This window comes from Atheta coriaria, unplaced genomic scaffold (assembly GCF_025399875.1).
Source record: "Atheta coriaria isolate IRGN ID8LTWV9N9 unplaced genomic scaffold, Caltech_Dcor_3.1 hic_scaffold_3_pilon, whole genome shotgun sequence".
NCBI lineage: Eukaryota > Metazoa > Arthropoda > Insecta > Coleoptera > Staphylinidae > Dalotia > Dalotia coriaria.
The window spans coordinates 8,400,022-8,416,812 of NW_027045445.1; the positions used below are offsets into that span (position 1 = coordinate 8,400,022).

The window sequence follows — 16,791 nt, forward strand, 5'->3', positions numbered from 1 at the left end:
GTCTCAAAACCATGGAAAATTTGATAAAATTTGTTTTGTAGTTTTCTCAATATTTTAAAGTTCATGGGTTTTAAGAAAGGATTTAAAACCAATTTAGATGTCCAAAAAAACGATTTTTTTTATCCGAAAAACTTTCTTTCGATACGAAACGAAATATTTGTCAGGTGGTAAAGTTAGTTTTAAAAAACCTATTTTTGGAATACCACTTTCCTGGTTATTAAAATTTTATGGCTGACTAGTATAACATAGATAATCCATTTGAATTTGAAATGATATGTCATTGGAACTCGGCTACCAAGCAAAAATTTTTAGCAGAAACTCAATATTATCCTTTAACATCAAAAATATTTTATATTCAATTGAAAACTTTCAATTTTTACTAAAATTATTCAAAATATTGTTTACTATGATGTTCTAATTAATAATAATTTTTTTATTAATGCATAACAAGTTTTTAATTAAATTAAAAACTTCAAAGTGGGATGTTATCAAATTAATTGCAAAAACATGCGAGTTATTAATAGATTGCAATCACTTCTAATGCGTTCTCCCATCGAATGATTGTTTTCGCTGTTTTCATTGTCATGGTGGCGGCGCGCCTGCCGCCTCCAGTCGCCGCCACTGGCACTCGACGGCCGCTCCCGTTCTCAGTGCTGCACACGCGTCCGTCGTCGGCGGTTGCTTGCTGCCTCAGTTCTTGCGCGCGTTTCGCACAGTTCGCGCGTGTTTCAAAACTTATCCTCACACACATATCTTTAAACTATTATTATAAAAACAACAAAAAAATTATCATGGAAAATTTCAACTATTTTGTGTTGGTTTCAACCTATCCAAAATTAAATATGAAAATAAAAGGACTTTTAGTGATAAGTGTAAGACTAAGTGTTAGAAACTAATTTGCCAATAATTTATTGGTAAGTATTTTATTATTAATATAATTTAATTGCATTATCCTGAATTTTGAATTAAAAAAGAAGAAAAAATGAATACTCACTGAATGCTGATGAAAATCATTTTAATTAAATTGTTTGTAAAAAAGCGTATAATTGCGAAAACGAGCGATAAAAAAAGCGGATAACAAGCTAAACAGGATAACGAAATAACCGGCGCGCCATAGAGGATAATAGGATAATGCGTGCTGGATTGCAAAGAGTATATACGTGTGTATATAGATGTGTCTGTACAGGTTTTAATTTAAATTTTTACTCAATGCGCCAAGCAAAAGTTTGCGCGCTAAGCGCAAGTGGAGAGGTCCTGTCGCGAGCGTAATTGCATTAAATGTGAAAAACTGTAACACTGCGAAACTGTAAAACTCGCTGGCAGTCGGCGAGGCGGAGAAAATTAAAATGGCGAAGAACGTGAAACGAAATGAAATCCAGCACTGTCCGGACTGATTAGTTGATGGCACAGGACGAGGTCGCTATATGCAGGTGTAGCCGCAGTGGAAGTTGACAAAAGTGAATAGGTTGTGACATGTTTTATCATCTAAGATTATATGTATGTATTGTATGTCTGTGTAAACAGACGTATTTTATTTTTATTTATTTTTATTTAAAAGATGAAAAGAACGTAGTCTATTAACATCCAGTTGCGAGTTGGAATAATTTATCTGATAAGTTTATAAAACTCAAGAGAAAATTACGTTTTTTTTAGAAAACATTATTTGTTTTTATATTTTAATGATTCTAGAAAAGTAAATAACAAAAATATGAAAAAAATATTTTAGTAGTTGTTATTGAAACTCAATTTATACTATAAACGCATATATAAATTTGTTTATTTGTTTGTGACGCTTTCACGCATAAACTCTTGAACCAATTTTGAAAAAATTTGGTGTAGAGGTAGTTTTGATCTTGGAAAATAAAATAGACTACTTTTTATCCTAAAATTTAGCTTAAAAGGTGTAAAATAAGGGATGAAAGTTCATATGGAGATTTAATAATAGTTATAGTTATATAATTCAAACCCAGATGGCGCTAAATACATTTTTAATCAATCTCTAAACCCAGAAATTAAAATAAAGAATATTTTGGGTTGGAAACTAATTACTTAAGTTTTTCTGATTAAAATCTCCTCAAATGACTTCATCGACAAGTGTTAGTAAACAATAAAAGTATAAACGAGCAAATAAATATTTAATATTATGCAATTCATGGTGTTCGTAATAATCTTTCAGATGGCAGCACTTACCATTATGCTAATGACGTCAATCTACGTTTCGATTCCGTCGCGCGCTATAATGACTTCGGTATTTGTGAACAGTATTGTGAAGTTGTAATGTTGTGGATATTGTGATGATATCTGATACGAAATCGATATGCTGCCACGCCGGAAGAGGTGGCGTGGCGGCTGCACCCAAAAATATCCGCCACATTCCCCCGTCTACCACTCGCAGCTGTCAATGAAGCAAACAAAAGTGACATGATATTCAACATTACAAATTGCAAACGAAACTATTGTCAGGTTTATTTTCTGCATGATAAATGAATAGAAATATATAATAACAGCTGCTGTGCATAATTTTTGCATGGTTTTTATATGTAATTTCAAATTTTGGTGAAAATTTTAAAAAACGTAAAAATCGTCAAAAAATTTTATAGTTTTTTTTTTGTGGTTCTCTAAATATTTTAATTTTTGGGCGTTTTACGACAAATGCACCATTAAATATCAAAATTAATGACCGAAATAAAAAATGCGAAAAATATAACGGGCATAATTAATTACATTTATTGCGCATGTTGTGCTGTAATTACAATAATGCCCTTTGGGGTAATTTGAGACAATTGCACAAAAATTCAAAACAAAAGCTTTTTTATTGAAATAACAAAAACATTTGATTTTTAATTGAACATAAAATACGCTTTTGGTTTTTGTGTAAATTCGTATATATTTTTTAGGTTAAATTATTCCAATTTGTGGGTTAGAGATGAAAAAATTGCAATTTTTGTTATTTTGGTATCCAATTACTTGCGTTATTAATTGAGCTCATTGAGGTCAAAGAGGTCGCATTATGGGTGGTTTGGGGGTGCTGGATAAACACGATTCGTGTTCTTTGGTAATGTCCGTAATGTCGGTAATGTAGGTAATATCTTTGATTATTAAAAATGGCTAATTAGCGGCTTGCATGCCTTGCTCAATAAACTCAGAACTAATACATCCCTAAATTTCCCTAAAGAAATACAGACGTTTATTTCAAAATACGAAAAATTATTATATTTTATTTAAAAAAAACGTTAGAAATGTTAATAATGAACTTTAACGCCATCTGGAATCCAATTATTGAACTATAATAATGAATGAATTTCTATACAAATTTTCATCTCTTATTTAACACCCTGTATACCACAATTTTTGATATTTTCCTTACTTATTCTGCTATTTGGTACAGAGATGAATCTAACAAATCATAGATTATCAAAATCTGTCCAGCCGTTCATGAGTTATAAGCGATTTAACTAACAAAATTTTATTCTTTATAAATTCACATTTTTCCAAATATATTCAACAGTTGCAATTTGTAATATTCTCAAATATTCAATATGAACCCTGTGGGCAATCTGTCAAAATTTCAATTAGCAATTAGCCGGTGTCGATATATATATTCAGTGGGTATTAACTCATGGCTTAAACTTGTCAAACTTCTCGATCGTTTCCGTCGCGCCCTCTTCTGTTCTTCGTCCTGCCGCCCTGCACAACTCACCACCGCTGGTTCCAGCTCGCGACATTAATATCTGCTTGCAAATGCGCACTTAAGCACTTAGCATTTTAGTTCGGTCGGGAAGTTCGTCAACTTACAGACGTGGGGGTTGAACGGGGAGGGTGGAACCAACACCGCCTTAAGAAAATACCGACGAACAGGCGACAGGGCGCAAGGCTAAAAGTGCCATTTGTGTACTTTATCGCAGTTTGCCTCAAGTTCCCAAACTCTGAATAATGGCACGGGGGTGAGTTGTGGTTAGTGGACTTATCGACGTACGGATTGACTTTATCTTTGTCTCATTAAGATAATGTTAATAGATTAATTTAAATTTAAATTAAGAAAAAAATAAAAACTAAATTTGTTACAAATTTATACAATCAAATGAAAAAGGGTTGTTTTTTTTGTGTCTAAGGGATGAATTATTACCAGGTATTAATCACATTTGTTTGCACGCATTTATGTCCGGTTCGTAAAAAGGACAAAGGATCAAACAGGCCTCGATTATACTTTATGACGTTATCCTCTTTTTTATCGCTCGCTATTCATCAAAGGGATAATAAAAAAATCAGGATAATGCAAAATGCAAAAAAGTTCAGCGTGGAAATAAATTAATCTGATTAATAAACTATTTTCAGCTCAAAATTAATCCATAAAATACATATCCATAGAAATGTTCTTATCAAAAAATATCTGTATCCTTGTAGTCCTTGTTATCCTCGTAGAGAATATCTTCAGTTATAATCATCGTGCAAAACACAAACCGCAGAGACACCGTGCTTCCTTCGCGTATCGTGAAGACTTCCTTGATGAACATGCGCATGCGCACGTGCATGAACTGGAACAGATTCTGAAAGAATCGGAGTCAAGCGAAGGAGTACACGTAAAACATCACATAAGGCATCATCATGAAGTTACACCTTGGCCTGTGAAGAAGGAAGCTGTGGTTGAAGGGGATATTGTCCTTGGAGGACTTATGATGGTGCATGAACGTGAGGATTCTATTACTTGTGGGCCGATAATGCCGCAAGGTGGCGTTCAAGCGCTGGAGTCCATGTTGTATACATTAGACCGATTGAATAATGGTGATTCAACTGGTACGCTGTTACCGGAAATTAAACTAGGAGCGCATATTTTGGATGATTGTGATAAGGACACTTATGGACTTGAGATGGCCGTCGATTTTATTAAAGGTAAAATCTGTTTATTAATTGCTTATTATAACGCCATCTATTGGATATTTATCAACATTGAGTTGAGAAATTTGTTTAATGAACTTACGCCATCTATTGTGGAACTTGTGGACTTTACTGACAATAAAATAAACAAATATAAATATTTTGATCAAATTAATTCAGTATTTTAGTATTTTTTAGTATTTTTTTGTAAATAAACCACACAACCAACAGCAACCAACAAATTTGAGATAACATAGGCAACCATTCATACATAGCATAATATATAACCTAATGTTTACACTTCTGTTTTAAGTTTTAATTTATACTGAGTGCAATTAATGGATCGCAAACAGAAGTGCTGAATTGACAACGCATGCACTATGCATGCAGCACTCGTACTCCGTACACAACATTGTACATTCGGAATTAACATTAATTTTAATTCCGTGATCGGAAATTGCAGGCGCATATTGGCACGCATTTAATTTTAATGGCCGAAGGCATTTTCCATTCGCAATGACACAGTGATACATTTATGTTTGGATATTAATCTGTGCTGAATATAAATAACCGCATTACAGCAGAACAGAAAATGGGGTTTTGACGCCAAGGGTACAATTTTATTACGGCCCTAGGGCAAAGGGAAAAATGCATTCATGGCTGTTTAGAAGTAAAATAATTTTGTTTATTGAAGTTTTATGCAAAAATTAATGAATGAAATAAATCTAAGGTTATAAGAGAATAGATGATAAAGTTTTATGTAGAGTGGTTGCAAAATTGCATAATTTTACAAATTTAAAAACTGTGATTTTAATTTTTCTCTTCAAATGGCGTGTAATATTGTAAAAAACACTTAAAAACGTTACATTACCTGAAATGGAAGTAGATCTATTGTTTTTAAGCAAAATGTTGGTAATTACTTCGTTAATTGTTAAAGTTGTAAACAAAATTATATATTTCCATATTTCTAGAGGCTCTAGGCAACCCACAATACTTTACATACGTGCAAAGCAATTAATCAAAGTTAATTAAATTTGCTATTCAATTTTCGCTGTCAAAAATAGTTTTCCAAGCCTTGTGTAGACAGAAACATGTTTTAAAACAAGGTTTACACTTAATAATTCATGATATTCATGAAAACATAAAAAAATATTAATTTTAAAAAAAGCATTGACGCAAAATTAAAGCAAATTTAACAACATCTTTGGGTAGCCTACCTCAAGCTATATATTTAATTTTACATTATATTCTTCAAATTTCAAGACTTAACCTAACTTAAAATTTATTAATTACAGGAATCTGTAATAAAACTTAATGATTCAGCAAATTCATTCTTTAAATATCATTTTATTTCAATTCATCTTCATCCATTGTAAAATTGAATATACTGAATGAAAACAGCAACATAAAATTCAATAAAAATATCCCACAAAGAATATGAAGGACAAATTGTAAAAGGATGGGGTTGAAAGGACAATGCAATGAATACACCAGTATACATACTTGTAATCCATTAAGAAAATTGAACAGCGCCGTTAACAACAAGCGACGTTATCCTGACGCAGGATCACAATGGTGATTCATGATACGTGCAATGTAAAACTTTCCAAATAAAATACCGGGATAAAAATAGCGCAACTTTTTGTAGAACGATATGATTTAAACGTATTTAAATTGTAGGGATGTAGGATATATAAAAAGGATGAAAGAAGGACCACTCAAAAAATTGGTAGGAACGGAAGGGTGCGTAACAGGTGTGAGCGTACTATTTACACACGGCGTCTTTTTTACTTTTTGCATACGGGTTCTAAACACTCGAAAGGGTGGAAAAAAAGTTGGAAAGCTTTCATCACAAGGACTATTTCCGCAAAAAGCGTAAAAAAGGTCCACGGATGGAAGCAAAGCGGCGGAATGTGGAGGAAATTGAGTTTGAAGAGAGTACTGACCGGTTAAGAGCTATTGAGCACTAGATGGCGCCACTTGAAATAACAATAACTCTTCTAAAAATAACAAATTATAAATTATATTCTACAAAACTCTTTGCAAATGAAATATGTGAGTGTAAAAATGATTTTTCAAAATTCGCCATTTTAATAGCGCTGAAGTTGAAATTTTCTCATTTTTGTACGCCGGAGTGTTTGCATAGTTTAGCTTGCGTTTAAAATGGAAATTTTTACCTCTATTTTCGTAGAAAAACCGGCATGCAAACGAAAGCGTTTTTCCCATGCATAGCTGAACAGTCAGTCGGGGTGCGCGCTGTATGCGTGTGTATAGTGTTTGTACAACATTTAGTTTTGTGCGATCGCGCGGTACGGGAATTTGTTAAACACGCACTTTGCGCGAAATCGCTTCCGAAAGAGGCCCACGCTCGCTAGGGAATAGACCGTGAACGCAAATTCGCGCAAAATGGCTTTCGAAATGTGCAACAAATTGAAGTCGCGCATTAAACTTGAGTGGGAAAGAATCTATTCCGGATATTTACTTTCAGATAAAGGTTATATACGTTTAACTATTACAGTAAACTGTAGGAAATTACAGAAAACTATATTTTTAATTTTTTAGAGTTTTTATTTTAGGTGCACAATTAAAAAGTAAAAAATAACGGAATTTACGTTTTTGGCAATTTAATGTAATATAAAAACTAAAAAATAAAAAAAGGGTTTTAATAGTTTATAAAAATACCAAGTCATATAAATACAATGTAAATAAAATGCTATATAATTCTACTTAATCTTTCAAAGTGGATATTAAGCAACCCTGAAATTATTTCCACCAAAGTTTTCGCTTTTAATGTACTGTTGAAGCATTAAAATCTTTCGCAAAATGCGAAAAACAAAACGACAGCGGCAAATAATTAAGCAAATATTCAAGCGCTCGCTCCACGTGGCGACACGAGAATACAATAAACGTAATAAAGGTTAATGCCGACGCATTATTCCGGCAGCGGTAGCGCTCGCGGAATGAAAATCACGACTTTGTCGCCCTGAAAACCGTGTCAAACTTTCAGCGCTGTTACCATACTGTTAGGCAGTCAAATGTTTCGGTGTGCGCACGCGCATGACCGCGCAGCAATGGCGATTGTGTGTTCGTTCATTAACATTAATTTGCGCCCTTTTCGCCATACTTCCAGCGGGCGTCAAAACTTGTGCTTTTATGTAAATTTTGTTATTTATCGCCGGCGAGGTTTACAAATGCACAATTATTTTACAAATTTATACAAATTCGTGTTTCACACATACTCATATTTCACACATATATTGCGAAGAGTGAATATTTATTTGGAGTAATTTAATTCTATTGTCTGGTTTGCCAATGTAACATTGGTTATATTGTAACACAAAATGAAAACTGAAAACTCAAAAAGTCTGTCGACGTATTTCAATTAAATTGCATGTCCTATACTTGCACGTAAAAGATAATGTTTATATTCATTTGTTTAAAATGTTTGCTTTCAATTAATTGATAGTTCATGTGTATATTTAGTTGTATACTTTGCGTTTGTAGATTGAAAAGTGTAGGAAACTGTAATGGGTAAAAAATTACAGAACACTGTAAATTGATAACCTAAAATAGATTACGTTATTTTTGTTTATTTTTTCGCTCGTTTTTGTTTGATTTGTTTTCCCATCATCTCGTAATTTCCGCTGAAAGTGCGATGGCGAGCTGCCAAGCTGAGAATGGCAACATCGACACCGGACGGACACCGTTCGGTTATCGGACGGAAATTCAATAAACTCGCAGCTCTCGACAGACAAGCGGAGAAAGCAGGCGGTCGGCTGCAAATAGAATAGAAACGAAGAAATTGAATCTCAAAGCACATTTTATGTTCTTTATATTGATACTCTTCATGTCTTTTGATACAGCCCTCTTGTATATATGCAATTTCTTTTTAAATACCTATAGAAAAATGTAAAACGATGTTTTGAGGTTGAAATTGTGAACAAAATTACAGAAAACTGTAATTATTAAATTTTACAGGAAACTGTAATTTTTAAAGTGGTAGTTTTATTTTTAGGTTATAAAAATACTTATAAAGTATCTAATTAACAAGAATAATGTTTATTTTCGTCATTTTTAGCCCTACAGGCTTTAAAAAGGTTGTTAAGCTTACATTGGCACTCAAGTATTTTTTTGAAAAGAAGAATTTTTATATAAATCATAGAAAATTGGCAGTAAAACCGTATGAAAGCAAAAGATAAAAATATCCGAGTTTTTTTGCGTTTAATGATCCACTCATAACAATAAAAATATTTTCAACAAAAGCATTTTGCTGAACATACACCGAATTGATAACGCAAATATTTTTCATTGTCAAATTACAAAACATCCCACTGAAAATAAATCTTCTATATTTTTTTGTATTTTTTTATAGAGTCTTTAATTAACAAGCTGTAAACAAATCTGTGTGCAAAAACATTCTGTTCGGTTTTGCTTTTCATTGTGCCACTGATGATGCTTCTGATATCCTGCGTATCATGCTAGTTATGGTTTGTGCGAGAATGTTTATTACAATATTTCGGCTCGCAACGACGCCTAAATCGCGGGTTAAACCATCCGCCGCAAATGAAATTACCGCCCGAAATTGATACTTTACCGCAGACGAGCAGAATAACTCCAGGATAACACGATAACATCAAACATTCTCAATACCGCGCTGTGCTATTCAAACGAAATACCTGCCGGCAATAAAATCTGTTATCTTGCTGAAAAATACTAAATGCCTAATATGCTAAGAATTAATTAATAATATCAACGATATTATATAATAATGGTATAATACACTACTAATTTTGAATTTATAAAGCGTATTTATGATTTGGAAATGAATTTTATTAGAAAATAATAATTAACAAGAAAAAATTTATTAATAATAATGGAAATGAGTGTTTTTGTATGTTTGTGACGCATTCACGTCAAAACCACGGAACCAATTTTGCTAAATTTTGGTAAAGAAATATTTTAGACTATGGAAAAGAAAATAAGCTACTTTTTGTTGCAAATATATATCTTGCAGGGTGTAAAATAGGGGATGAAAGTTCATATAGAGATATAATCATAGTTTTTGTTACATAATTTCAATCTAGATGGCACTACAGAGCAATATTGACATTTATTTTTATAAAAAGACAAAATATGAATTTTATTATTTTGATGTAGAAATAAACATATATAACAATTTTTTTTGTTATTTATTAAATTTTATTATTATATTTAATATAAAATAATTATTACTTCGCTATATGCAATATATTTATTAAACATCGATGTTTTGTGCTTTTGTCCGCTGCTATAATTAATAATTTAATGTAGGGATTATAAATATATCCGCGAATTGATTCGTGATTTGTGTTACGATTATTTCGAGCAGACCATCCGGATTCACGATATTGGTGATTACGAAAATTTGTGATGACATTGAATGCATGTTCATTTATGAGTAGTGGCCATTTCTGTCGTAATTAATATTATTTACTGCTAGCCATTTCCCATTAAATAATTCTCAATATTTTCAATATAAAAGTTGTAAAATAAACCATAATAAAATAAATAAGCGGGTTGCGCATGCGCTAAACGAGTATCTAAAGCAGTGGCGCGCGCCACGTTACTTTAAGTCAAATGGGCGGAGCTCCCGTACACTATTTGCTTTATAACTTTTGTAATTTTGAAAATTAATTTATGGCGTTTTGAAAATTCGATATAAAATTAAAATTTTAATCAGCCCAGTAAATATGCAACATATTAAATAATTTTCAAATATCGTACACCTGAAAAATCCCTTCAACGGTCGGCTGTTCCCAAATCAGCACTGCCTTTGATAAGTCTTAATAGCATTAGAAATCGCATGACAAAGACTAATGACGTTAATACTCCTACCTCGCCATATTCCACAATACCGCATAAATTCCACTCGGCAATCTCACCATGGCTACCAAAAGTCACCCCCGCAGCCCACAACATACCATCGCGTCTTTTCCATTGAATACACTCCGCAATCAGTCATACATTTATACGCGTTCACACCGCTTTGAGCCGGTTGCTGTTTTGGCCATTCCCGGCCGACACACACCCCGTTCGCGGCGTTATCCGTGTCGTAATCAATGATATTGTTCTGTCGGACGACACCTCGCGTAACAATGGCGTGTGCATAGTAGGTGTTTAATTAATTTTCTCTGAAGCCACGATGCGCATAACAGGCTAACAGGAATTATTGCAATATACAATAATAGCCATGCAAAATGTACACATTGTACCGATGTTTATAATTTTCTACTGAAACAAGGACTGTTGATTAAATTTCGATGTTTTGCCAAATTAAATTATCCTGATTATCCTTCTGATTATCCAACGTGTTCAACTTCACCAGCGTAGTCATTTACTCTTTGTACGCTGATTGTCAGGAGCGTAACAATGTCGTCCGCCATCTTGTTTGCACGCATGCCGCCTCTTTCGAAAACATGCGTCTGTTTTGAATCGGATTAGGCATACACGGAACGCCAACATGAGCAGATTACTTCGTATTCATGACGTATCGTCCGTTGGCACAAACACCCTGCCAACTGCCACCGGGGGTGGTTTTGTGCTGCGTAAATACAAGCGTTGTTCGTTTTGGCATCTGTTTGTTATAGAAATAAATTTTATTTGTAGTAAAAAAATGTTTTTTTATGCAATTTTTGCTATTATACGTGTTTATAAGTAAAAAACATAGTTGTGTTAGTTACATCATTTATAACTCAAGAACGGCTTGAAAGATTTTAATAATTTATGATTAATTTGGTTTGTTTCTGTCACAATTAGCAGAATAAATATTAAAATATTAAAAATTATTATTTAAAGGGTGTTAAATAAGGGATGAAATTTGGTATAGTGTTTCAATCATAGTTATAGTTAAATAATTTATTTCTAGATGGCGCTTAAGTTCATTTTTTGGGCATTTTTTATTTTTTTCATTTTTTGTTGAAAAAAGTTGAATATAACCGAATATAAAATATATTATTCTGCTGGATGATAATATTTTATTGGATAATTTTATTACCATTGTCAACAAATTTTGTTTTAGCGATCAGTAGCATTTGAATATATAAAATAAATATATTTAATGCGATTTGCAGGCCTTTGTAGCTCTGCATAAAGTTATTTAAAACATAAATCAGCTTTAAATTCCAGCATTGCATCACTGAATATTAAAATTGTGAAAACGCGCGCGGTTAGGTGGGTGTCACCAATGTGAAATGTGAAAAGTGTGCGTTTAGTGTAAAAGGGCATCGCGATTGCCCGACGCCATTATGTAGTTCATCGAAGCGCATAATTAAATGCGGTTTGTTTGCTTCTACTTCCACACGCGCATCGTCAAGCCGGCAAGTCGGATGGATACATGCGATGTACGCCCGTTTGTTTTAAGTGAAATTTGATACGGTTAGATTTAGCTAGTAAATATAAAAAAAGTTAATTTAAATCACAAAATAGGTTATTTTAAAAGGTTTTATTTTAAAAAGTAAAAATGTAAAACGGTTAATGTTTTGCTTTTAATGATTATTTACAATTATGTTTGATGAGATATTTTAATTAAAAATTTGAGTTTAAATTTATTTTCAATTATTATTTTCAATTTGCAATTATGTATTTATTTTTTCTGGTTTTTAATTAAAAGTTAAGCAATAATTAAATTTTATTTTTCATGTAAACCTAAAATAAAATTTAAAATGCTCAAAGCAATTTTAAAACAATCAAATAAGTGTTCATGTTCAATTATTGTGGATAAAGTATAGTATTTAAGTGTGGTATAATCAGTAAATACACTTTTTTTCATTTTTCTTTCTTTTTCATTTTTTCTTTGAATTTTTCCTTTTTTTCTTTCTTTTTCCCCCTTTTTTTCTTTTCTTTTTGTCATTTTAACTGCGTTTAAAAATTTTTAGCGACGTGATTCATTTTATACCACCCCATGACTAAAGGCCGTGAGTAAAGTACTGTTGTCCGTGTTTAAAGTACCACTGTTCTATTTCAAAACCGTAAAAAACTGTTGTTTTAAAGATAAAAATAGAATTTAGTTTACTTTTTTTAAAGTTTACTGCATTTAGTTTTATAAAAATTTTACTCCAGCATACGTGACACTAACTTAATTAAAGTAACCTTTTTTATTCTCACAGAAATATCATATAAAATAGATATTATTATGTTGCACCGGTGAATTTTTGACTTTTGGCGTTTTCCCTTTCGCCCATTTTCACCTCGAGCACGAACGCGTTCTGCAGGCGTAATGCCGATACGTGATGGGAATTAGCCATTTTATTCTATGGCCACGAGCCAATTCCGTCCCTAAAACCAAACGTACACCTAACCCAAAACTCATCCCCTTAACCTAAAACTTGACTCAAAGATTACGCATCCGAATCTCGATCGGAAAATCTTTGCTTTTTGACTCAACTTTTTTCCGTGCCTACGGCTATAAAGTTTTCATCCGTGTCTGCACGAGTAATCGCAAGTAATACTAAGTTCATTAGCTGTGATCATAAAATAGTCCTTAAAAATCTCTCAATTGGCAGTTTGCGGATTTTACAAATCCGTGCGCTGAATATAAATTTTTCAATTTCACTCAATACAAACGTTTGAACTTGAATCAAAAGATAGATCAAAAGTTGAAAGTTCAGGTTTAATTTTGCTTGTAATTTATAAAGTGGTTCACGATACGTCAATACGTATAAACTATAACCGTTAATCACGCTTTAATTTTCCCGGATTTTAGAGTTTAAGCATTCATGGATTTTGCGCTGTGTTACAAATTGCCTTTTAAAATCATCCACTCGTAATGGATCCATGCCAGCAATTTTGCAAAGTGTAAACAACCCACTTCGAACATCCTAATTCAGCCAATAAGGGTAACTCACCCTCGCACCCTTCGTACCCTCATATACATCCGCATGCATATTTCACCAGTACTTCGCTCTTTCTTCCCTCTCGTATTACTTTATTGTCTTATTTGCACTTGTAGTCATTTCGGGTCCGTGTTCATCTGGTGCTCTTCTTTAATGTTTCCCCTGATCCTTAATTTTAGGTTATTTTGGCACTCGGGCCGGTAACGCGCCAATTTTGATTACCGCGTCCTCGCAGTCCCTTAGCAACACGTGTAAGGGTCCTGCCGAATAACACGACCCGTGCAATTTCACGTGTGCGATACGTTAGACACGTTTTGAAACACTTATACGGCAATAATTTATTGTCCATTATTCTCACGCACGGCCTGGAAGAGTTTTAGGGCTATCAGGACGATTAAATCGTCCTTACGACCCTCGGCGTTTTCTTCACGGGGATGATTTAGGTGTGTTTTACCTGAGAGATAATAACACTTAGGTTTATGAGTCGTAGGATAATCAATTATCTTGAATAACCTTTTTGATGATGATAGAAAATAATTAAGGTAAAATGTCAAATTTTGTAATCAAGTTTTTAAGTTAAAATTAAATAGAAACTGTCAATATTGCATTTTAGCGCCATCTAGAATTGAATTATTAAATTGTAAATATGATTGAATCATTAAATCAGTTTTCATCCCTTATTTAACACCCTTTAAGTCACGATTTTCGATATTTTAAACACTATTCTTCTTTTTGGAGTAAAGACGAATCCAACAAATCATAAATTATCAAAATCTGTTCAGCCATTCTTGAGTTATAAAAGGTGTAACTAACAAAATATTGTTTTATCTATTTAAATTTATATTTATGACATTTTTGAGGTGTTCAAACAGAATAAAATCTGTTATTTGTTTTATTTTAATTTTATTCAATACGTAAAATAAATATTTTCACACTAATAAATAAATATACCTCTTCATATATCAAAATAAATAATACAAAATAAAAATACATATAAAGTTGCTTTGGTAAACAGAAGTGGCCGCATCTCCTAACGGACTTAATTAATTACTTTCATGCGTAAACAGTGTGCACGTGGCAGCAAACTACCACGAGAGTTAAATACTGGAAATTCCTTTCAGCGAGTCCTTCACTCCACTCTAACCACATCCTGGAAAATAATTTCACGTTTTCAGCAATTTTCATTAAAATTCACACCCACTTCTACACACACACACACATGAAAAACGCAATTTAACGACTCGATTAAAACGCAATCGCAATTGCACACTCTTTACTTAAGCGAATTGACTTAGGACAAATTTCAATCTTCCAGGATTAAGATTAATTAATTTTCGCGGAGGCAAATAATAATTAAGCAAGTATGCTGCGCTCGGTATGCATATATACACTCGTATATTTCTCTATTCTAATCCTGTTATCTGTTAATCCTTGAATCCTTTTGTACAAATTATAAAATAGGGCTTGCGTTGGACAGTTTGACCACAATTTAAGAGACACGCTCTGAAAAACATGTAGAGGAGAAGTTGAAAATAGATCCGGTTGGGGAAATCCTGCAGGATAAATGCACAGCTATGCACGAGGTCAACGAGTGCAGTGCAAACTCGTGTTTTACACGATTGTCCCATCGCGTGCGCTCATGCAATATTTATGAGCTATGAATTCTGGAAATCATGATTTGCTGTAAATGCTGTGAAGCTTGCAATATGCAAAAATTAATCAGATTCGATATTGTCAATAATGCAATTTCTGTTGTACAATTTTTATAAATTACTAGTTAACTGGGCAAACGTTGTTTTGCCATATAAATTATTTCAAGTTTCTAGATAAATTTTAGTGTAGACGAAAAGTAACTTACTTATTATAAAAAATAGGGGTTGGTGATAAGAAACCAAAAATTTAGGGTTGTATGTATATTTTAATGCCACATTAAAAAAATAAAAACAAAAAATTTCGACCAAAATTTAAAAAAAATTAAGGGTGAACAACCCTTATCACTTAGAGATATGAAGTTACCGATTCTCAGACCTACTGAATACGCATATAAAAATTTTCTTTGAGCGGGATGAAAAATGATTAAATTACTAAAATGGCTATAAAGAAATTGGGGTTGGTGATAAAAAACTAAAAATTTAGGGTTATAAGTATTTTTTAATTCCACATTATAAAAAAAAATAAAAACAAAAGAATTTGTCCAAAAATTTAAAAAAAAGTTAAGGGTGAACAACCCTTATCACATAGGGGTATGAAAAATAGATGTTAGCCGATTCTCAGACCTACTGAATACGCATATAAAATTTGGTAAAAATCGGTAAAGCCGTTTCGGGTATGGAAACAAACACTGTGACACGCAAATTTTATATATATAGATAATTAAAAATAAATTTAAAAAAAAGAAAAATATTTTTTTCTACGGTTTTGAGATAAAAAAAAAGTGGTAGTTTAAATCCGAACGGGCAATGCCGTTACTAAAGTGCTTTAGTCACGGGTTTTAGTCACGGGGTAGAAATTGCGTTTACGCATGTGCCTACACTGTAACATAGAAAAAATAGCGTAAGCAATTTGTGACTAAAGATTTTACCCCGTGACTAAAGTCCGTGACTAAAGTATTTGACCGTCCGTGTGTAAAATATCACTTTTTATGTCTTAAATCGTAAAAACAGGCGCTTTAAAGGTGAAAATAGATAAAATTAATTTTTTGTACATTTTTGGTTAAAAAACTTGTATAAAAAATTGAATTCAAATATTTCTGGTATATTTTGCATGTTTTTACCTGTTTACAAAACTAAATGACGCTGCAAAACTTACCTATTACCAAACATTAATCAATGCCAGAATGGCAACCATATGTCATTCTGTTAAATGTCATCCGTCAAATATATAATTTATTTCGAAATGATTTAATACTTGCCAAGTTTTTATCTGCTTCCTGTAACTTTTGTTAAACTTCAAAGTCAAATTTAACTAATATTTCTTCCATTTTTTCGTTCCTCGTTTTGCGCGCTCCCCTTATACGCGGAAAAAATGTTGGCTTGGTAACTTTTAA

The 16,791-nt window shown here is 32.6% G+C and overlaps 1 protein-coding gene across 1 annotated transcript in view; it reads left to right on the plus strand.

Moving 5' to 3' along the window:
* The first annotated feature begins 701 nt into the window (after positions 1 to 701).
* The window catches only part of LOC135789367 (metabotropic glutamate receptor 2-like), a 63,461-nt gene continuing 47,371 nt past the window's right edge, over positions 702 to 16,791 (plus strand). The window contains exons 1-2 of the mRNA XM_065299158.1: positions 702 to 914; positions 4,336 to 4,890. Of these exons, the coding sequence (XP_065155230.1) occupies positions 4,371 to 4,890 (520 nt within the window). The 5' untranslated portion in view covers positions 702 to 914; positions 4,336 to 4,370. The remainder of the gene's footprint in view (positions 915 to 4,335; positions 4,891 to 16,791) is intronic.